Source organism: Sturnira hondurensis, unplaced genomic scaffold, assembly GCF_014824575.4.
Source record: "Sturnira hondurensis isolate 20B ecotype Veracruz unplaced genomic scaffold, ASM1482457v3 Scaffold0002840, whole genome shotgun sequence".
Lineage (NCBI taxonomy): Eukaryota > Metazoa > Chordata > Mammalia > Chiroptera > Phyllostomidae > Sturnira > Sturnira hondurensis.
In genome coordinates, this window is record NW_028075471.1 from 30,249,440 (window position 1) to 30,273,299 (window position 23,860).

Genomic DNA, 23,860 nt, shown 5'->3' on the forward strand with positions numbered 1-23,860 from the left:
GGGAATGGTTCCGAGTGATCTTGTACAGTTACTAGACCTCACATTACTGGTATACCCCTAAGCAAATAAGGAACAAAGAAAATTGTTAACTAGTTTCAAAACTTACACCACTGATGGGAGTGTTGACACTATCCTTCCGAGAATATTACTGTGCACAGTGTAAGACAAAGCATGTGAATAATGATGCTGGGGGTGCTGAGAACCGGGACTTTTGGTACAGGTAAGGGAGATACAGACAGAAGATTAATAGAGTCCCATACCTAATATTCAGTAGAGGTATCAATATAAATTCATAACGATTCCAACTTAAAAATTTCCTACTCAATCCACTTAAAAGGTCTAGAACCAATGACCATCAGCATTCCCATTTATTAAACATCTTGCCAAAAATATCTGATTGAGTCTCCAGATCCAACTGCCAAATTACAAGAAATATGGGGAAAAAAAAACATGTGAAACATCACTAAAATAATGCAGTCAGCCAAACCCAGACAGCAGGAAACAATAAAAGGTAAAATGCCTCCACTTAAAAAAATGTTTAAATGAAAACATAATAAAGATATGAAGAACCTACAGATTGAAAGAAATTTGAGAAACATTATCTGGGATTCAGATAAAGTATGGACTTTATCTGAATCCCAATTTAAACAAATGCCAGTAACATTTAAGACAATCAGGGAGATATGAACATTGAGTAAATATATAATATTACAAATTATTAATATTTACCAAAGTAACAGCAGTGAGGTTCATTTTCTGAGATTTTTGTCTTTTAGAGATAACATAATGAAATGTTTACAGATGTAAAAAGCTGAGGTTTGAGATGTGCTTCCCAAAAACGTGGGGGGCAAAGTGGGAAAGTGAGTAGGGAATAGAGGCAACAAAACTTGGTAACACTGAGGCAGGCTGATGGGTGCACAAGTACCTATTACACTATTTTCTATTCTTATGTTTCCAATCTTTCATAACAACAAACCAAAAATGACTTTAAAAACTGGTGCACACAGGGACAGGTCAGCGAAAATGGGCAGAAGGAGAAACAAGAGAATCAGTTCTGGGCTGTTGCATCCACACAACGGGAAGAAAGCTCTTCCTACCAGGAAAGGTCATTCGTGCCTCACAAAGCTGGGAGGAGCCTCACAAAGCTGGGAGGAGCTTCACAAAGCTGGGAGGAGCCTCACAAAGCTGGGAGGAGCCTCACAAGCTGGGAGGAGTCACAAGCACCAACAGGCGCAAAAAAGGTCGTTAAGGGCTCTAGCAGTGGAGGAGCCTCAGCCGTGAACCCACAGGGGCCCCATCCGAGTACTAGACCACTTCCAATGGCCTCCTCACTGAAAATCACATTGACAGCAGCATGTATACATACATATGCACACACATATATACATGTACATGTACATATACATGTACGTATACATACACCTGATACAGCAAATAAAAAAAAAACCAGAATGCTCTCCTAGAACTTGGACCCGAGATAAAACAGGAAGTCACTGCTCAAACTATAAAATATGACTTACAAATCAACTAATTACTTCCTGCTTCTGACAAGTTACCTGGATATGAATGAAAGTGTTACAATCAGACATCCACACAAAACCTCAATAAGTCTAACACTCTGAACAGGAAAACAGTAATTCAGGAGTAGTTTGACATGCTCTGGTATCTTCTCTCTAATAATAAAAAAGGCCATGCCTTTGGAAAAGAAAGGAAATGAGAAGTGAATGTGTAGCCATGACAAATACAAGAACTGATTTTCCCAATCATGAGTAATAATAAATAGTATAGCAATGAGCTTCAAGCAAGGAATAAACTGAACTTCACAAGGACCCAAAATAATTGCCAGATAAAGAAGATTTTCAATTTAACTAAGAAAGGAGAAAATTTCTCAGCTAATGCTGGAAAGCTAGATACCACAGAGAAACATTAGCTCATTAAAAATTAATCAGTATAGGCCCTGGCTGGCATAGCTCAGTGGATTGAGCACAGGCCTGCGAACCAGAGGATCGCGGTTCGATTCCCAGTCAGGGCACATGCCTGGGTTGCAGGCCAGTTCCCTGCAGGCCAACTCCCAGCAGGGGCCGCATGAAAGGCAACCATACATTGTTGTTTCTCTCCCTCTCTCCTTCCCCTCTAAAGATAAATAAATAAATAAAATCTTTAAAAAAAATTTAATCAGTATAAAAAGGTATACCAGCAAGCCCTGGCTGGTGTAGCTCAGTGGACTGAGCACAGGCCTGCGAACCAGAGGATTGCGGTTCGATTCCCAGTCAGGGCACATGCCTGGGTTACAGGCCAGGTCCCCAGTAAGGGGGGGGGGGCAGTGTGAGAGGCAACCACACACTGATACTTCTCTACCTCTCTTTCTCCTTCCCTTCCCTCTAAAAAATAAATTTAATTAAATTTAAAAAATTTTAATTAGGGAAACAGTAGAAAATAAACCAGTAAATTCTCATGAGAAAAAAGCAGAGCTGGGTAGCCCTACATTCAGCCTCACATATTTATATACCAATGTAAAGAAAATATGTATGAACATATCACTGTTTTTTTTAACTCAAGGAAGTAAATTTAAGAGGTGCGCTGTGGGGGACCTCATAACCAAGCCGTGCTGGACTTGCTTCCGTGGCTTCACTGGGTGAGCAACCAGCGACATCTACACCTGGACATGCGCACGTTCCCGGGCCGGAGTCGTGCAGTGTCGTCCCGTCTGAAGGCGGCCTGTGACCCACAGGAAGGGGAAGAACTACTGACACAGAGGTTGTTCCCGCACTTGGGAAAAGTCAGACTAGTCGTCTCTATGGTCCCTCGTCTTCCCTAAAACTTGCCACCTTAAGCAGAAATGTAAGAACTGCACTGGAAAAGCAGGGGCTGGGTCACCAGGTCCTGAGAATGACGACGTGGGGTCAGGAACGGTACAACCCAAAGCAGCTCAAGTGGCTGATGAGACGGGGCTCCTAAAGACACGTGCCCCCGAGGCTCCACGTCGACACTGAACACTACTCATCGTCCGTCCCTCCTCCGGTTTTTGCTATTAAACCCAGGAAACTGGTTTCCAAGGAGAGAGAACAAATTTCATGCCTAACTAACTGAATTTGTTGGTTTGGGCTAAAATAGAGGGTTAGTCACAAAAGGTAGGGAGAAGAAAATAAAAATGCAACAGGAGACGCTGTTAAGGGACAGAAGCCAAACTTGACTTCTTTATCGCAGCAGCCGGGGTCTGCACCCATGGAACTCAGCACTCACTGATCTCAGAAGGCAGACACAGCTACCTGAGGTACTGTGATAACATCTGTCAAGAACTCACCTGAGCCAAGACACTTTCCATCTCTGATTTCTTCTCGGCAGAACACCTCTTGTCAGACATCAGTTTCTGTAAATGAGCTGCGAGAACAAGGTTGGCACACACCAACGTCAATCAGTGGGGACAGCGGACAGTGCACGTTTGCGTTTCAGTGCTGGGCGGGGAGAGTGAATCCCAGGGTAACGTTCTTAATTTACACGAGTCCCTTGGTTGATTTCACAGGGAAAGACATGACACTGCCTTGATTCTTTTGTTGATTGAGGGTTTCTAATTATCTGTACACATATTTTTGAAAATAAGGGATTTGATCTGCACACTTAGGATCTGTGGACTTGAATTTATCCTTTGTATGTTATGCACACCCCAAGACAATTTAACAGCAAAAAACCGAGAAAGGCTTAACCTAACCCTCTGTTTTGATCAATCCTACTCAGAAGGGTACTTATCTAAGAGCCGTACCTTTTAATAGATGGTCAGCTCGAAAGCACTCTCCATTTTTCACATCTTTCACCATGAAGTCCGCAAATTTGTCTACATGGCCAGAGGTCCTAAGGTAAAACATTTTCATACAAAATAACACATAGATTTTACCATATCAGACAACCCCTCTTCCCAGACAACCCCTCTTCCCTATGTTTATCCATAGTTTATATATTTGAACCTGAAAGATGTAAGCTCCCACATCTAAAATGATGCCTCTGTGGTAAATGGTAATGTATGTCAGAGAAAAGCCTTCCTTCCGGGAGGAAAAAAGACATCGAACAGATCACACATTTTCACAAGTTGTCATAAAGTCTACGCTACTTCGCAGAATCAATCCATGCCCATCCCACTGCCTATCACTGACGTGATATAAGCAAAGGCCAAACCATGGCAATGGGACTAGCCAGGAACTCGTCTCTCATCATGGACAACAAACCTTGGTTCTTTGCACTGAAACCTGTATGGACACCGTATTCTCTCTAAACAGCTCCTGTTAGTGGAACGAGCAGTGAAGAATAGGTTCTGATCTGTTAGACCCACAGGTAGCAAACACATGGCCCAATCCAGCCCGCCACCTTGTTTCTACCCGGCGGAAGCACCAAGCTCTCACTTAATCGTTAAGGAGTAGTTACATTACACAGTCCTAAAGTTACACTTGACCCTTTGAAGGCAACCGAGAGGCTGATGTGGCCCTCTGTGAAAATGAGTCTGACACCCCTGTTTTAGATCTATCATCAGGAAAACATCTTGTCTTCACTGGCTGAAATTACTAAGAGAGAGCCTAATGGATGCAAACAGCAAAAATTAGCTCTTTTCCCGGCGACATTAAAAAGGAAGTGATGAGCTACAAAATGCTAAGAATTCCTTTTAGTTCTATACTCAAAACATCCTGCTCTGCCTTCAACAATGCTGGAAAGAATAATTTAAATTTCTGCTTAAAACTTCAATCCAAATGGTAGCATGTGATTAAAAATGTACACATACCTTTGCCCAGAATTTATACTGAAGAAATCAGGGATATACGCAGAAATTCACACACCCCCTCTCCCTGGGGGATGTTTCAGTGCAATAGAAAATCAGAACAACTGACATGCCTGTAACGTGGGACGCGAGCTACAGACGTGACGACACACCCACAAACAGAACACTGCACTGTCACTGAGAGCGTTTGGGACACTGGTGACGGGAGTGACTGATCACCTGTGTTCCGTGAACAGAGCGGTATTCGGCCCACAGGTGTGCAGGGCGCACAGGAAGTGCGGCTGCAACCATTTTAACGTGGCTACCTGCTACCAATAGTAGGTGAGGGTTTTCCGTGTCTCTCTTTTCTGATTTTCATAAAGAACATGGGTAGCTTTTTATAATGACAGAATTACTTAAATATGCGTATTAGAGAACGTCAGCCCTCGAACAAGAAATCTCACTTTAACACCGGCTCAGGGGTGAGCATGGTGCAGTCGATCTCCAGGATCTGCTCCTCCTGGATAAAGTGCTGCCTCCAGGTCTGAATGATGTTGTTCTTCAGAGCACATCCAACCGGGCCGAAGTCGTACAGACCACTGACCCCTGTAAAAGGTGAACGACAGGAACACGGACTTTACCTTGTCACTCTGAGCAAATGAAGGCAAGGAGACACGAGAAACTGATACTGTACGACATCACACACTCCCTGAAAATGGGCCGAAGTCACCAATTCAAATCCCTTAGCACTGAAGAGCCTCATCTCACTAGACGACAGAGGTCCAATTAAAGAGCTCTTACTGACTTTACTGCGTCCAGATTAAGAATTTCAAGTAGGATTAGCAAAACAATAACAACAAAAAACCCTACAAGCAAAAGAAGTTCCTCCATATGCAAGAAAAAAATGAAAAACACATAGTTTTCTGCCATAGAAATTAGAAATTAATTTCTTGCATCAGCTGGTACTAGTGATAATTTTAGCACGTGATTCTCTGGTATCTGAGCCACTCTTTAAACCTCACCAAGTCAAACATTTAGAGATCCACTTAGCCAAACAGACTCAAGTTTCAGCAACAAAGCACCGAAAGTCTAATACTGTTTAAATGATTTCTGTCGACTATGAACAATACCGATCTACATTAAATCAGTGAATTATATTTGCCTACATACCTTCATATAGTTTTCAGAAAAATGTAGAGATTTATCTNTTGCATCAGCTGGTACTAGTGATAATTTTAGCACGTGATTCTCTGGTATCTGAGCCACTCTTTAAACCTCACCAAGTCAAACATTTAGAGATCCACTTAGCCAAACAGACTCAAGTTTCAGCAACAAAGCACCGAAAGTCTAATATTGTTTAAATGATTTTTGTCGACTATGAACAATACCGATCTACATTAAATCAGTGAATTATATTTGCCTACATACCTTCATATAGCTTTCAGAAAAATGTAGAGATTTATCTGCATATTGTACCTATGACGGATGCTTTCCTGTGATTTAAGTACTCTGGTTTCTCACCGCCCTTGCGTGCAGGTGCACGGTACCTGTGGCCTGTGTTACAGGGCCCACTGCTGCTCCGGAGTGTCCACTGCATTCTAAGGAGGCTACCTAGTGTGTGCAGCTGACCCTGGAACAACACGGGAAGTTAGGGGCGCCAACCCCCGTGCAGTAAAAAACCTGCATTTGATTTTCAACTCCCCAAAACTTTACTAATATTCTACTGCTGACCGGAGCCTTACTGATAACATAAACAACCGATTAATATATGTTTTGTATATGTATGATGTATTGTATCCTTAGTAAGCTAGAGAAAAGAAAAGGTTGTTAAGAAAGTCATAAGGAAAATACATTTACAGCATTTATAAAAAAAGTCTACATATAAGCAGACCTGAACAGTTCAAAGCCATGTTTTTCAAGGGTCAACTGGACGTGGACACACTTTGGTGCTTAACACCCGAGCTTCCTATATAATTCCCTCACCCTACTGAGAAAAGGCTGCCTCCAACACTAAGTGGGCTGGAGGGAAATAAAACCAGGTTTTACATCATATGGCCGACTCTAAACAAACAAAAGCAAAATATCTACCCCCTGCTTTGTGTGACTTTGCACAGTCAGGTGTGGACAGGCCACGTTTCTGACTTAAGAAAATATCAAAGCCTCTAAGCACAGCTGCTTTTTCTACCACTAACCCTACCTCCGTAAATAGCAAAAGCTTGATCGTAGAAGAACCGCCTCTTCAGGGTGTCTTCCATTTTTGCTCTGTCTACGATGTCGTCTTTGGGCTGCAACGCCAGCTCCTGTCAGGATTTTCAAATAGAACACATATGATTGGAGGGATGAGTAATGATAGGAATTTACGTGTATGAATTCGGTTTGCTCATTAGCAAAATTCAATATAAAATTTATCAGACAAGAGTTTGATACCCTTAAAAAATAGAAACCTTGAGTTTTCCCCCCTTTTGAGTTACGGAAAAGTTACCTTTACTTAATTATTTAGGAAAGCATGATCATTTCCAAGACAACAAGACTGAGCTTATTTAGATTCAGGTACCAATAAACAGTATCTAAATTTTCAGTGGATCACCGTCCCACAACAGTGAATAAAACTCCAAACTTCAGTTTGGTGATAGGAGATCCACAGCCTGAGAGTTCTGGGGGCAGGTATCAAATGAATAGACCTTCTCCTTCAAAGAAAAAAAATGAAAACACAAAACCACGCCTTCCAGGCATGGGAGACTCTGGGGAAGAACAAGCCTTCCACCCTCCAGGGAAAGCACACAGACTAGGGTCTGGAGGAGGGCAGGCCAGGGGGCAGGACGGCTTCAGAGAAAGGTGACATTCTGAGTTGCCAGTTGGAAGGATGAGGAGTCTGCCAGGTGGAGGAAGAGGGGCAAGCCTCCTGGGTAAGTAGAGATAAAGCAAATGGTACTCGTTCAGAAACTTTTCTAGGTTCTTCTCCCCAAAGAGATTAAACAAAGATGAGCAATCCGGTATCTACTTACGTCCCTATTTTGGAAACGAGTGACTCACCTTCGCTTCGAGAGCCCTCTTCCGGGCCTTGAGCTCAGCTACTGCTTTGTCTACATCTGCCTGGGGAGCTTTATCTTCTTTCAGTTTTCGCACCAGGTCTCCCTAGCCAACAAAGAGAACTTATAATCAGGTTGGTTTCAGAGGTCAAGAAAAGTTAGGAATGTGTTTTTCAGCATGCCTTTTTAAAGTGCCTGTAAGAAGAATAAGGCAACTCGAACATTTACTGTACAAGGTCACTAGGAATAACTGAAGGTCCCTGCCCTCAGCATTTACAGTTCAGCAGAATATACAAACCAATACACAAACAACTATGCTCTCAGGGTTGAATGCAATTATTACTAGCGCTCTCTTTTTTTCTTTTGGAGAAGGAGCAAAGAAAAGCATTGATAAGTAGGAAAGAGCTAGATTAGCACAGAGAACACAGAAGAAGCAATAAACAGATCACCCTTTCCTTGAATCTCTATCTACTTATATAAAAAAAGACTCGGTTTTCCACCTACTTCCCTGGAAGAGCCCTCCTCCCCTGCAGGAGCAACCCTTCTACATGGGCCTTTCAGATCTGTTTCCACAGATCAAAGTCATCAAAATAATAAGCGCAAGGTCAAAATTAAAAAACCCATGAGGAAACGAGCCACCATGACTGAGACTTGGGAGAAATGATAAATAACAGAATTAGATGCCCCAAAGTATTACAGTGACCAAATATGCAACAAACGATGTTTTAAAAAATATATAAGCAGGAATCAAAAACATGAGCAAAGAACAGAGACTCCCCAAAACAATCAGCCAACTGGGAAAAGAACCACACAGACCATGTGGAAGTGAACAATGAAACTGAAAAACTCACTGGACAGGTGAAGCAGCAGATCTGATAGTGTTGAAGAAAGAATTAGTGACCTAGAAGGCAGACCTAAGGAAATTATCCATGGATAACCATGGATAGAGAGACAAGGAGTTAAACTTATAAATTAGGCAATGAGACACAGGGAAGAGAATGAGTGTCTGACACCCATCCAACCAAAATTCCAAAAGAATAAAGAAACTTTACTACATATTATTTTTGAAAAGATAATGCTTACAATTTTTTCTGTAATTGCTCAAAGACATGAATTCTCAGATTTAGGGAGCACAATGAAATCCAATAATATATAAAACAAAAGTCCACACCTAGACAAGCTGTATAAAACATAGCACTTAAGTGCAGTTATAAAGACCTAGTTTTTAATACACAATCAACTGATTTTGAAACCCTAAGCCAAAAGGTCAACGTGTTGTTATAAACAGTAAATGAAACAATTTAAGTAGAGGATTTTCAACAGCACCTAAACAAAGTGGGTACACAGGAAATGATGGCCAATACGATGCTGTAAAGCACCTCAGATGGCTGTGGCCTAATGGTTTTTCAGAGATATCTGGCCTGACTGGTTTCTAGCTGAATTATTTTTTCTGCTCCAAACTCACTCCTTCTCTCATGTATCGCTCTGCAGTTATTAATGTCAACAAAACCTACCATTTCCCAAACCAGAAGCATCAGGTAATCCTAATTTACCTCCAACACCTAGTCCGTTTCTCATCAGAATTTTGGATCTAATCTCTCCCTTCCCCCATCACAGATGAGACCGCTGCACCCGATGGCCAGTCTGTCTGTCCTCCGCACTACTGCAGCGGGCCGACTACCCTAACCCGTGTCATCGCTCCTGCGCCTCCACAACCCTTCCCTTCACAAGCACAGAGAGGCCCTAATGTGGAGACCAACCCTACCCCAATGCCATCGATGACGTTCATCCCCCTACCCAATAGGGCTTCCCCTGGCTTGACAAAAATCCTACCCCATCCCTCGGGAAGCCCTTCCCAACTGCTCCAACCGCACAGTGTCTCCTCTGGAAGCTGTCTGAACTAGGGGCTGGGTTTTCTCCCGTTTCTCTTTCAGCCCCTGCAGCTGGAAATGAGACAGATGTCCTCCTTGTGCCCCTCCGCACTTCCAAACTGACTCCTCTCCCTCCTTCTCAGAGCCCTGCTCCCTGGAAGGGCCTGCCGTTGCGCTTCCCCTTGTTGTTCCTTTCCAAGCTCGTGCTTACTGCCCCTCATTCAGCGACAGTCTCCTGCTCCTTCGATTCCTGCCACTGTGAAATGTCCCGGTCAGGCTATGAAAAGCAATTCATAATGACCTGAACCTAGAACCTAACTCTGCTTACATTCAGTCAGAAGTCTTTTCCCAGTCTTAACATACACTGAGTTTTGCAGAAATGCTACCCAGAAAAATGTAATTTAAAAGAAAACTGTACTTTCTTTTATTTAGAATTTCACAAAGAGTTGTTATTGCTTGAAACAGACAGACAGAACCACGTGACCAATGGCAATGCTGGGGTGGTATTGGGACAACCAGTACGGCACACCCTCACCAGTGTGCACACACGTAGCAGCGACACGCAGTCAGTCTGCGTGGAGCTCAAGCATTGGCTTCCTTCAGCACAATGTCCAGGGGGGGCCACACCCCCAAACTTACATAACAAAATACATGTTATTTTATTATAATTTTTCTTTGTAATATATTTAAAGCATTATATTTACATATGCTTTTCTTTACTTAGGGTTAGCAGGTACTTTGTGCTAATCCCAAAATGTCTGGTGTAAGAGGCGACCCGGCCTGAGTGCAGAGTGCAAAGTGCAGAGCCACCGCGCAGCTCCCTCCTGACCTCTCCAGCTACCATGCTGACCTCGGCCCCTCCCCCTTGTTTCAGCGACTCCGGGGCACTCCCGCCACCTGAGATCACCCTGCCCACGCACTGGCGGGCTTATGGACATGTACTTTATCTGTCCCTGTCTTAGGACAGGGGCTGCAACATGTCATTTCTGGCACTCAAATATTTGCTGACTGATACCACAACCTAGACCCAGCACGGGGCCAAGCACTTACTACTCAGCAAATTTCTATTAATTCATTCTTTATTCATCCAGTGCTCTTTTCCCTTCCTCTGCTGATCAGAGCACCTAGCTCATAAGTGCTCATCAACAGTGATTTTGAGGGGGATAAGAACCCTCGAGAGCCCTTGTTCTGAAAAGAGGGTAGCAAGTAGTAATTCTTTACCTTTCATTTTTTTAAAGATTTTGTTTATTTTTAGAGAGAGGGGAAGGGAGGGAGAAAGAGAAGGAGAGAAACATCCAACGGCTGTCTGTCATGTGCCCCTACCCAGGGACCTGGCCCACAACCCAGGCATGTGCCCTGACTGGGAATCAAACCAGTGACCTTTCGTTTTGTGGGATGGTGCCTAACCAACTGAGCCACGCCAGTCAGGGTGGCAAACAGCAATTCCCATTGACTACCTGAAAGAAGCAAGCAAGCGGTGCATCTGAATATCTCTCCCTGTGTCAAGTACTGCCACTCCCACATATTTCATCTGCTGTTTATTTTGGAGCTTCACAGTGGAAGACAGGGCACAGGCAAAGGGCCCACCAAAGTAAAGGTAAAGACAAGAAGTATTAAAAATGAATTTCCTGCCCTGGCTCAGTGGATTGAGTACCAGCCTGGGAACCAAAAGGTTGCTGGTCTGATTCCCAGGCAGGGCACATGCCTGGGTCGTGGGCCAGGTCTCTGGTAAGAGCGTGTGCGAGAGTCAACGGCACACTGATGTTTCTCTCCTTCTCCCTCCTTTCCCTCTGTCTAAAAACAAATCAAGTTTAAAAAAAAAAACTTCTAAAAAATAAATAAAATCTTAAAAACCAAATAATAAGTGAAATTAATTTTCCTGAATCACTTTAAAAATCCTGATTCATAATGATCCAATCCTGAAAACAGAAGAACTGTAGCTGATCCACACATGGACGAAGGTACTTAAGGATCCCATTTCTAATTATTTTTCTTCTCTCTTCCTCACCGCCCAACTGTACTTTGACGTGTGTGTGTGTGTGTGTGTGTGTTCAATGAAACTGATGTGAAAGGACCAGTCTCCAAGTCTCAGCATCACCCTTAAGAAACATCAACTGGAAGCTTAGCTCCCTGATACATTCTCACCTAAAGACACGCATTGGAAGTAACAGCCTGTGACTGTGAAGCAAAGTAGCTGTCAGCGGAGCAACCATTCCACGGGGTCTTTGTGGGTCCTTCCTGCACATCACAATGTGCACTCGGCCGACCAAGAAAAAACACACAGAAACCCACTCCCTCGCCTTTGTAAGGTGTTTGGTTTTACACACGTGGGCCTAGAGGGTTCTTATTGAGATTGAGTTTGTCTCAGATTTCCAAGTGTTTTACAGCTGGTGCCCAAAACTTCAAAAATGTTTCATTTGCTCTCTGTGGCTTAAGCAAGGGATTTTTTTTTTAATTCTCAGCCAAGAACAATTTTTTTTATTGTTTTTATAGAGAGAAGGCAAGAGGGGGACGGGGGGGGAGGGAAACTTCAACATGAGAGAGAAACATCAACTGGTTGCTTGCTCCTTTGTGCCCCAACTAGGGACTTAACCCACAACCTGGGTATGTGCCCTGGCTGGGAATCGAACCTGTGACCTTTCAGTCTACAAGACGATGCTCCAACCACTGAGCCACACCAGCCAGGGCTTAAGCAAGAGCTTCAAAGCAGAAAATCAAAGTTCGGAAAATCAATGCAGAGAAGAACTGAAGGCTCTTCACCCTAAGTCTTCTTACTACCAAGATCTGAATTTTAGCTGGGTCTTCCCAATTACAGTAAAATATGAAATACCGAAACACAAGCAATGTTATGCACACATGTATTCCTATCAGTAGTTATTTAGACCGAAAATCACCATTTAAAGACCACCCAAGAAATCATTAAGGCTTTTTATCATCCTATCTTACCAAATTCCAAAGACATCGACCCTCTTATAAAGGTTCAGAACGTTACCAAATCACCGATCACAGGAAAACAGGAGAGCCCCGCGCCAGCGAAGGTTTGGTAAAATCAGCGCTCCAATAAGCCACATGCATCTCAGAATAACACCTAACATCTAAACAAGTTTACTACGGGGTGTGGGCACACACATAGCACTCACAAATCCAGGCGCTCATTTTAACGTTTTAACTCCAGGCCCGTATCACTGACAAAGACGTTGGGATACAGAAAGGTTTAAAAACCTGCTGAGAGTAACCAGCTGGCAAAGAGCAGAGTCAGACCCAGACTCCGGAAACACAGCCCCAGAGCCCACCCTTTTAATCATTAGGTCCAGCAACACGAACATAGGCAGGGGTGTATTTTTGTAACTAGAGAATCCCCAGCAACCCCCCTAGAATGCCATCTAGCAATTCTTCAAAAACCTTTCCTGTCTTGACAATTAAGTTTCACTACAGGTTAAAAAAAACCTCTTGGTTACTTTTCTCCATACTGGTTACTCTGTGAGAGCAGCAAGCTACATCCACCTAAAGCACTTCAAGGCCTTTTACATCTGGCGATGATTGGAAAATGCCTCACCAAACCTCTACACCAGCTGTCAAGTAAAAGTCACCTCAACAGTTCATGTTTACACAAAGGCCTTGAGACATGTATTTGTTTTTTTTTCAATGTATGGTTGCTTCTTGTGCATCCGCTGCAGGGAACTGGCCTGCAACCCAAGCATGTGCCCTGACTGGGAATCGAACCGCGATCGTCTGGTTCGCAGGCCCGAGCTCAATCCACTGAGCTACACAAGCCAGGAGACATGTATTTGTTTTTTAAAAAATATATTTTATTGATTATGCCATTACAGTTGTCCCATTTCCCCTCCTTTCATTCCCCTCCACCCTGCACACCCCCCCACCCCCCTTTAGATTATGTCCATGTGTCACGAGTTCTTTAGATTCTGTATTTCCCATGCTATTCTTGCCCTCCCCCCTATTTTCTACCTACCGTTACTTTCAGTCTATGCTACTTATTCTCTATACCTTCTCACCACCTCTCCTCCTCCCACTCTCCTGTTGCTAACCCTCCATGTGATCTCCATTTCTATGGTTCTGCTCCTGATCTAGCTGTCCTCTTGGTTTGCTTTTGTTTTAGGTGTGGTTGTTAATAACTGTGAGTTTGCTGTCCTACCACTGTTCACGTTTTTTATCTTCTTTTTCTTAGATAAGTCCCTTTAACATTTCATATAAGGGTTGGTAATGATGAACTCCTTGAATTTGACCTTATCTGAGAAGCACTTTATATGCCCTTCCATTCTAAATGAAAGCTTTGCTGGATAGAGCAATCTTGGATGTAGGTCTTCGGATTTCATGACTTGGAATACTTCTTTCCAGCACCTTCTTGCCTGTAAGGTGTCTTTTGAGAAATCCGCTGACAGTCTGATGGGAACCCCTTTGTAGGTGACTGTCCCCTTATCTCTTGCTGTTTCTAGGATTCTCTCCTCCATTTTCATCTTGGCTAATGTAATTATGATGTGCCTTGGTGTGTTCCTTCTTGGGTCCAACTTCTTTCGGATTCTCTGAGCTTCCTGGATTTCCTGGAAGTCTATTTCCTTTGCCAGATTGAGGAAGTTCTTTATTATTTGTTCAAATAAGTTTTCCATTTGTGGCTGTTCCTCTTCCCCTTCTGGTACCCCTATAATTAGGATGTTGGAATGTTTAAAAGATGTCCTGGAGGTTCCTAAGCCTCTCCTCATTTTTTTGAATTGTTTCTTCATTTTTTGTTTGGTCATTTTTTTCTTCCTTCTGGTCCACTCCCTTGATTTGAGTCCCAGTTTCCTTTCCATCACTATTGGGTTTCTGTGCATTTCCCTTCATTTCAGTTAGTTTAGCCTTCATTTGTTCCTCTAATTTGTGACTAAAATCAACCATTTCTGTGAGCATCCTGATCACCAGTGTTTTAACTGTGCATCTGAAAGTCTGGCTATCTCTTGGTTACTTAGAATTATTGGCTCTGGGGCTTTGAGCTGTTCTTGAGCCATAATGTTTTGATCTGTCTGCACCTGTTATATATGAGGGGCAGAGCCCAGGTATTCACCAGGACAAGGCAATCCAGGTCGCTGGGTTGTGACGCTGTATGTGGGGGCGGGGTCAGAGAGGGGCAATGGCGTTTATTCTGCTCGCTCTCAGATTTCTGTCCCCTCTGCCGCTTCCCACAAGCAAATTGGGCCCTTCTGGTGCTAGTTCCCCAGTGTGTGGGCTTGTGTACCCTCCAGGACCCTGTGGGTCTCTCCAACAAACTCTTCCGGCACCTCGACCCCGGAAGTCTTTCCAATTGGTGCTTTCAGGCTCTAATTCCCTTACTGGGGCCCTAGCCCGGGCGGTCTGTCTCACTGTTCGCTGCTTCGATTGGTTTGTCTGCGCTTGAATGTGTGACTGTGGTCAGCCAGCCACCTTGCACCCTCATTGGGTCTGCCCGTTGCCACCCCAAGCCTGGGTTTCATCAACCACCACCCCTGGGTGAGTCCGGCGATCTTTCCTGCCCGACCCCGCTCCGCCGCTGACTCCGCCCCTCTTACCGGTCTCGCTGAATGGTTCATTGTTGTTGGACTTCCGTACAGTTGAGTTTGCTGTGTTTTGGCTGCATATTTGTTATTAAAACTTTGTTGTCTTTAAACTTGGTTGTGCGAGGAGGCACAGTGTTTTCACCTACGCCTCTATCTTGGCCGGAAGTTCGAGACGTGTATTTCTTTAAGGGAGGAATCCCAACGTTTACACAAAGAGGGGACAGGCGGGCAGTTCCAATGGGGAGTGATTAGCACAGGTAAACGCTGAGAATAGGTAAAGTGGCCACAGAAAAGCTCCCCCAGGGTACCAGGCCAGGGCAGTGGTGCGGTGCAGGCCCAGGGGCAGGGTGCAGTGGGTAGAACAGATGGGAATGAGTGAGCGGAGAGGAGGGGGAAACCCTCAGCTGTAAAGGGAAAACGGGCTGGGGAATGGGAGCTCCGGGGGGGGGGGGGGGGGCGGGCAGATGCTACCGCTGCCCTGTAGCCATGGCTCCACAACGTGTGGTCTCAGAACCCCGTTTCCCAGTCAGAAATCACTGAGGACCCCAAACTTCTTTTGTTAGTGGGGGCCGTTTCTACCAGTGTTTATTAGAAATGAGAATGCAAATTTTAAGTATTTACTAACTCATTTAAAATAGCAGTGATAAATTTTGCAAAATTTTAAAATTTCCTCAAAGCCTTATTATTGACCACAAATACTAATGGTTGTTTTCTTGAAATGATGAGCTCCCATCACTCAGTTTCCAGAAAATGAACGCCAACACCTGGGACTGAATGACAGCACCGTGGGCATCTCACAAAGGTGGTCCCTGGAAGAGGCAGAGTGCTCAGTTTGTCGCACAAACAACCACACAAGTGGTGTCCTGAGACGGCCACCGGATTTCAATACGCCTTCTGCAAATCCACACGTTGTCACACAGAAAATCAAAACAACGTATGAATAACATTAATCATTTTAACTGCTGTCTAAAGCAAAACCAACCTAAAAAGAAACCGCTTTCGGAGTGTGACAGGGAGACAGGGCGACAGGGCAGGCCACTTTACCACCACCGATTTCGCAAATGGCAACACAGTGAAAAACAAAACGACATCTTCACCTTGTCCTAACATGGCTCCGACCTTGGGGGCCTCCGAGGGTTCGCACAGCACACTTTAGCACCGCTGCACGGAGCTATGGTTCCCCAACAAGACACTCTGGGACGGATCTTTCACTAATATGTGGTAAAAAAAAAAAAAAAGACAACATATCAGCTGGTCGAAGTTATATCAACTTCGAAAAAGTCAAACCTACTGAACAGAAAAGACTGTCCTTTACTATGTAAGTTACGGTTTGCCTTTTTTGTATTAAAATATCCTTCTTCTACGGAGTGAAAGCAGAACTCAGATGGCAGTTGGATGATTGTCATTAGTTTATTTTAATGGACTTATTTGGTGAAATAAAGGCTGGCCACCCTGTGTTAATTCCTTTTTTTAAAAAAAAAAATTCAGTTGTCCCAGGGCAGCCTTCATCAAACAACTATGCATTTTTCTTGATGTTCTGAAGCCCTCCTAGAAGTTCCGGAACTGGTTCTCCAGTAAACAGCTATGGCTGCGCCACAGGAAAGTAACACCAGAGTCCAACCAGACCTTTACTTTAAAAAGCAACAGCATGCGCATGGCCTAGCAGATCAGCAAGTTCATAGAAACATGTAATTACATGAAACACTGTCCACTAACAAGATCAGTCGTTAACCCCCTTGAAATCCTCACTCCAAGTATGTCTTCTACTGTACAAACTTCACAATGGAAATATGTAAAAGGTATAAATGGGAGCAGTGTGTTTCACTTCCTCGTAATAAAAAAAGGGGGGGTGGGGTGTAACTTGACGATCTTTGAACACCCCTCCCAGCTGACTCAAGAAGAATCGCCGTGAATCAAAGTTCCAGGTCCTTAAATCTCGTATGTGTGGTCCTGAAAAATTAAGAATCCAACTGAACTTACATAAACTAACTTACATATTCAGAAAGTATCTTTAAAAAGGTAACAACAGAGCCAACATAAACAAGACCCAAGATAATAACAGCATCGAAAAATGATCAAAGTAAAGCGCTCGGAGCTGCTTGCTTCCACAACCTCTGATGATACTCGCACTGCAGTTCCAGGCTAACGTGGCAGAGGGAGGGGTTTGGGGACGTTTTTTTAAAATTAGATGTAGTGTCCCTTCTAAAGTGAAGGATATGAAAAATAAGGAGAGTTACAGAAAAGACAAAGGAGCCACGCCTAATTCATTTAGGGAAAGTGGGCGTAGGGAGACGGACAATAAGCAGCGTCCTGATACCAAAAATAAAGGAGTAAAAATTAAGCCCACGGTGAAACTGCAAAATAAAACACCACTGAATCAGTCAGGCTCATACCAGCAAGGAGGAGACACTGCAAAGTGGCAGCATTTGCTGAATCTGTGGCATCTCTAAACCAATTGATCGTTTCCGCGGGAGGCTGCCACCCTCCGCAGCCAAGATGAACTATTGCATCAGGCGCCCGCCCAGGCAAGAGAAACCCGTTCCGGGTTTCCCACTCGGTCCCCATCCCAGGCTCTCGGCTCCAACGACTGGATGTGAGAATCCATTTGCAATAACCTCTTCCTCGTCCTCTCTAAATTCTGACACTCTTGGAGTGCCCCGGAAAAGGGAAGCCTGTCCAGATGAAGTCCTCCAGCACCCGAAAGTTCCCTCAGTGTCCCACTCGCAGGGCTGACCTCACCGAGTCCCTCAGCAACACTCAGTGTCCCCGGTTTGCGACCTGAAAGCTCCCTCCTCCCAAACGACCCTTTCAGAACCCAGAAAGGATGACAGGAGCGAAGGACGAAGAGCTCACATCATTATTAGAAGGGGAGGGGGAGTTCAACGCCTTCCCACATCCACGTTTCAGCTATTTTTATTTTCTCAGCCTGTCGTCGGCTAACTAAGCAAGGAATGCAGGAAGATGTCCAGGAGGAAACACCATTCAAAGCATCCCGAAGATTAAAAAGGAGAGTCTAGCCGCACGAAGACAGAACGGCGGCTCATCAGGACCAGGGAAGAATTAGCAACCCCGCCACCCAAGGCGCACAAAGAACTCGGCAGAGATCGGAAAGTGAAGTTGAGGTTACTGAGCTAGGACGGGGCGGGGGGAACCGAAAGGGCACAGAGCCCTCAGCCCCCGCGGGGAGAGGAGGCGCGGGCAGTAACCAGCACTGGGGAAGGAGGACAGATTCGAGCAGGATGTCCACGGGGATCCAAGGGAGTCACCCGAGGGAAGGACGGAGGTCCACGGGAGGAAAGGTGGCCGACGCACGCGGGGATCTGGGTCCACAGTGGGGGAAGCGAGAATGAGGCCAGGAAATCGGGCTTCAGAAGATGGAGAGGGGTAATCGGCGAGGTGGACGGGTGCCCGGGGAGGAGAGAGGGGAAACGGGAGGGAAAGGGGGAGGGAGGGAAAGCTGGAGGCTGAGGGGGAGGCGCAGATCACCGGTACCTGCTGGCGCACTGCTAGCCTGAGAGGTGCCAGCACCTCCTCAGCCCCGGCGCCGTCCATGCTGCTCCGGGAGGCGGCCGCGGGGAATGAGGTCGCGGCGGGGGTGCGCGTGCGGAGCGGCCGGCGGGGCGGGAGCGGAGGCCGGGCCGGGAGCCTCGGCGGCAGCGAAAGCAGCAGAGCAGCGCAGGCGGCTCTAAGCAGCGCCGGGCGCGGACAGGGCATGAGCCGGCGGCCCCGGGCGGTAGGGCAGGCGGGGCGGCGGAAGCGGCGCTCGGGGCCGGACCCGGAGCATGATGAAATCGCCGCGTAAACGCCGCGGCGCGCGCGCAGCCGCACATTCCACACGCGGAGACGCGGCGCGGGTCGCCGCCCGCAGATTCGGCACAGAAACCCGGAAGACCCAGCATCCTTCGGAGCCTGGAGAAGGCTGGGTTCAGGTGGGGCCCCGGGAGAGCCGTGGGGTCTCAGGTAGCCCCAGGCGAACATGTTTGCACAATGAGGCGTCAGGCCACACCAATAGGGTGGACATTCGAGGACACAGCTCCACCCGAGTCTGCAGACTGAAACGCGCACCTTCAAAGCATCGCATGTACACGGACATGGACCCTCGGGCTGTCCCATGGGAAAACACGTTTCTGTGTCTGTCCTCTGCTCCGCTGGACCTTAAAAGATCGTATCAAATCAGACAGGGACTTAGACTCAATGTTGCTCAGATGAAGTTAGACTGAGACTCAATGTTGCTCAGATGAACTGAGGAACTTAGCTCAGACGTTCCTCAGATGAGGAAATGGCACATTTAGAAGTGTGATCCTGTGACACACACACACGCTCTCATAAAGCCTCACCACAACTCCCATATCCTTCGGGATAAAGTCCAGTCTTCCCGAGGCCTACCTCTCAGCCTCACTCCAGCCAGTCGCCCTCCTCCCACACACACACCCCCTGCACCCTGTTTTCCAGCCTTACTTAACCTACAGCGTGCGGCCTTTTGCCTTTGGCCTCTCTGAACACAGTGCTTTCTCCTCCACCTGGAACTTTTTTTGTTGTTGTTTCCACCGCGCCCCCCCCCCCCGCCCTCCATCACACCCCTAATGTCCTAGTTCCTTCTGCCCGGTTTTCGCCTTACATCTGGAAGGGCTTTTGTACACAAACAAGGTCCCATTCGGGCTAGCTCCAATGACAGGTCATCTATTGGAGGGACAGCTGGGAGACTCACAGGGTGGATGGGAGCCTGGGCGCCAGGCTCAAGAATGCTCAGACCTGAGCCAGCTCCACACGGTCAAGAAGCTGACTGTGGTGTATTAGCCAGGAGCTGCATTTGGCTACCAAGTAACAGACATGAAAAAGCAACACGGTGCTCTGCTTTTCTAAAGAGAGGCGTGAAGGCCAGAAATCCAGGCAGGTGCAAGGCATGAGGATATTGGGGCTGAGTTCTTTGAGTTTCTCTTGGCTTTTCCTTCCAGATGGCTGGAGAAGAGCCAACCACCAGGCTCACTCCTCAGGCAGCAAGGATGAGAAAGAAGAAGTGGCCTCTCCCCTCAGGCCCTCTGGAAGACCGCTCAGTACCCTCTGCTGCCACCTTGCTAACCAGAACTGGATCATATGGTGCCATGGTTCATTTTAGGTGTCACCTTGGCTGGGTCGGATAGTGTTCAGAGAGTTGATCAAACATTACTGGATGTTGCCACGACGGGATTTTTTAAAGATGAGATTAACGTTTAAATCATTAGGAGCAGTGTAAAGCAAACCTTCATACTTCGGGTGGGCCTCATTCCATCAGGTGAAGGCCTTTGGGAAAGAACTGAGGTCCTATGAGGATTTGGTCCCCTACTATAGTTTGGAAACCCCTGTCTTAGGTAGCAGCTCACAGAAGATAGAAAAGATGGTCGGGGGGGAGGAAAAAAAAAACTGGCATAAGAGCAAAGGGAATGCTTGGAAAACAGGAGAGCTTTAAACCTTCCAGGGAGAAAAGAGGAAATTATTTGATGTTACTTGATAGTTTACCTGCCTGGGACAAAAGGACAGGGAGGATGTAGCTGGAAAGCTTGTCCTGGCCGTCTCAGGTTGGCCAGCATCCACCCTGCGGGATTCTGCAGGTCCTGCTGGCCAAAGGCCAGAATGCACTCACCCTCCCTTCTCTTCAATGATCCTGTCTTGGCAGCATGATGATCAGCAGAGAATGATGCCTCGCTCTCCTCCTGTTTCTTGTCTCCGCTGCACTTCTGGTGGTCCTTTCTCACTCTTCTTTCCCACCCGCCCCCATCCTCAACAGAGGATATTTTCACTGATTTTAGAGAGAGGGGAAGGGAGGGACAGAGAGAGAGTGAAACATTGATGTGAGAGAGAAACATTGACTGGTTGTCTGCAGTGCGTGCCCCAACAGGGATCAAACCCACAATATCTTGGAGTACGGATGACGCTCCAACCAACTGAGCCACCCACCCAGGGCCCTTGCTCTTCTTATCTGCTGTCTCACTTTTTTGAGTGCTCACCTTCTTCTCAGGCTATCCTCTCTGCAGGGGTATTGGAGCTAGACCATGTGACTCTCCATTTCTCTTTGCACGTTGGTCTGTTTCTCCTCTCCATGTCTGAGGATGTGGCTGCAAGAACCCTAGCGTGGCAGTCCCATGGGGATGGATCCCCGTGTGCATCTCCGATCAGTATCTCCTGTACCCACTAGCAATCCTGGGGAAGAGTTCTGTGTTAGTTGGGTGATGTGCCTGCTCTGTGACCCATCACTATTACTAGAGTGATGAAGCAATATGGTTTATTATAAAGGAAATGAGGTTCCATGATTGGCCCATCAAAGTCACAATGGGGGAGTGAAAAGGCAGTTCCCAAAGGCAGGTGTGTCTGTCGGAGTCCCAGTCAGGAGACAAAAACTACAGTGTTCACAGGGAATGTTTAATATAAATAATGGTTAACTGATAACAGAAGGTTGACTACTAGGGGGTAAAGAGATCTCTAAAGAATGTAGGAATAGATGAATGGATAAACAAAATGTGGTTTGTACATACAATGGAATATTATTTCGCCAAAGAAAGGAAGGAAATTCCAACACACACAACATGGATGGACCTGAGAAACATTTTCTAAGTGAAATAAGCCAGACACAAAAGTGCAGACCTTGTATGGTCAACTTATACAAGGTGTCCGGATATGACAAATGCATGGAGATAAAGTAGCACAGGGGTTACCAGGGGCTGCGGGCGGGGCGATGGAGAAGTTCTAGAAATAGATCATGGTGATGGTGACACTGGATTGTGCACTTAGCAAGGGTTAAAATGGTAAACTTTATGTACACTTTATTATGTACAATAGATAAAAATAAAGCGTAAATGAATACAAGCAGCAGGCACAGTCCAGGCCTGAAGCCAGGCACCCAAGGAAGCAGCCACCTTGGAAAGAAAGCCCATCCCCGAAGCTGAGACTCGGATCCTAGGGGGAAGACCGTTCAAAGGGGCAGAGGCTTGTCCAGTTTGCAAGTGGTTGTTAAATTTGATTTTGGTCACTGCCACATTAGTTTGGTTAAGGCACATGAACGGGTCCCCAAGGCACTGCAGCCTGATGGGCATACACAGCGTGACCCAGGGCACCGGGAGGAGCACGTGACTTTGTGCCAGTCGGAACAGGCTGCATGGTCTGGGTGTCTGAACACCACACGGGTGGTGCTGGGAGGCATCTTCAGGGCTGCGGTTGGCAGCCTCAGCCACAGAGGATACCTCAGAAGCAGCGACGTCTGTGTGAATTTTCCTGTTGTCACTGTGTGAGGACAGGGATGACAAGCCCCACAGAAGGGCATGGGACACCTTGACCGTAGGCTCTTTGTTGGGTGGCCTTTGCATGTTTGACCAGTGATGGTGTGAATAAGACACAGTTTTGCTTCAAGGGCTAGAATGCCTGGCCAGGGTTGTTCATAGAGCTGCTATAGTCCCAGTGCCTCCAATAGTGCCTGGGCCGTCCTGCGTATTTAATACATTACTAAATGTTGGGCGTCTTTACCTATCCTTTGCCTAGCTAGTTCTTTCCAACTCTCTTATTTCCATGTCATTTTGCTGAGTTTGTGTTATTCCTGCCCTCGATATCCTTACAGTATCTGCAGCAGCGTGGTTTCTTCCATGAGCTAATTTCTAATTTCCTTCACTTTCTTTTCCCACTGTTTTTCCTGTACTCTTCCTTCTTGGAGGCAATCATTTCATTAAGTTTTTAAAGGCCTGGCAATTGTTTTGCTACAGTTTTTAGCTGCTCTTTGGCAGTATTTCCACTTTGTTAATGCAGCTCCCTGTTTACATTAAATTATTGGGGTGGCATGTGGCAGCATTTTCCCGGCCAGGACTCTGCCTCTGCTGCTTGCTGTGCCGGTCATCCTTTCCGATGCTGGGAGACATGCTGTGCAGCTTCCTAGTTGATGACTCATCTTTACATGAGTGGACTTCTCCCTGGACCAGCTCCTTGCTGGAGGGGTCAGGGCGACATTTGTCCATCGGCTGGAATTTTCCTCATGGCCCAGGTTGTAGGTGTGAGCTGGTCCGCCTTCGGTTCCCAGCACAGGCTCATCTGGGACCTTTGGCAGCAGAACACACTGGCCTCTGTGGGGGACATCTGCCTGATTTCCATGTCACTTCTTTTCTTTTGCTGCCTAAATGCTGAGAACAGAGGGTCAGGGCCCTACGCCTGGGGGCAGAGATGGAGCAAGGAGAATGTCTGCACCTCCACCTCCTGAGGAGCAGGCCGGAGCCATCTGGGGGAAGGAGCTGCGGTGGCAGAAGAACAGCCCTTCTGTCCCAGGTCCAGAGGCCCAGGGTACCCCCTGCCTCTGCTGGGACCGGGGCCTTGCCAGCAGGGGCCCAAGGCACCACAGCTGGCTTTGGAGTCATGTCAACTGAGATCTTGGGTTACAGGGGCCAGAAAGCAGCCCGACCAACGTCTGCCAACCGCCCTGTCTCCATCCCCCTTCCACATGTTCCCAACGCAGCCCTGGAGGCTGCTGTGAGCTGTGTGGAGTTCCAGTGACATGCTTTCTTGGAAACCTGCCTAAAACCAACTCAACAGGCTGGGAGGAATTCGGGCGGGGAGAGCTCGGAGAGGGTTAAATTTGGAGAGCATTCAATTAAATGGGTAAGAGGATTAGAAGTTGGACCTAAGAGGAAAGAATTCATGGAGAAGAAAAAGACGCTTTGTTGCGTTGGAAAATTA

The 23,860-nt window shown here is 46.3% G+C and overlaps 1 protein-coding gene across 1 annotated transcript in view; it reads right to left on the minus strand.

Moving 5' to 3' along the window:
• GARS1 (glycyl-tRNA synthetase 1) overlaps window positions 1–18,951 on the minus strand; it is a 44,607-nt gene extending 25,656 nt beyond the window's left edge. Inside the window, exons 1-6 of the mRNA XM_037041207.1 lie at window positions 18,665–18,951; window positions 7,778–7,879; window positions 6,942–7,044; window positions 5,209–5,350; window positions 3,761–3,849; window positions 3,305–3,381 (exon numbers count right to left, since the gene is read on the minus strand). Coding sequence (XP_036897102.1) covers window positions 3,305–3,381; window positions 3,761–3,849; window positions 5,209–5,350; window positions 6,942–7,044; window positions 7,778–7,879; window positions 18,665–18,886 — 735 coding nt within the window. The 5' untranslated portion in view covers window positions 18,887–18,951. The remainder of the gene's footprint in view (window positions 1–3,304; window positions 3,382–3,760; window positions 3,850–5,208; window positions 5,351–6,941; window positions 7,045–7,777; window positions 7,880–18,664) is intronic.
• Window positions 18,952–23,860: the final 4,909 nt, after the last annotated feature.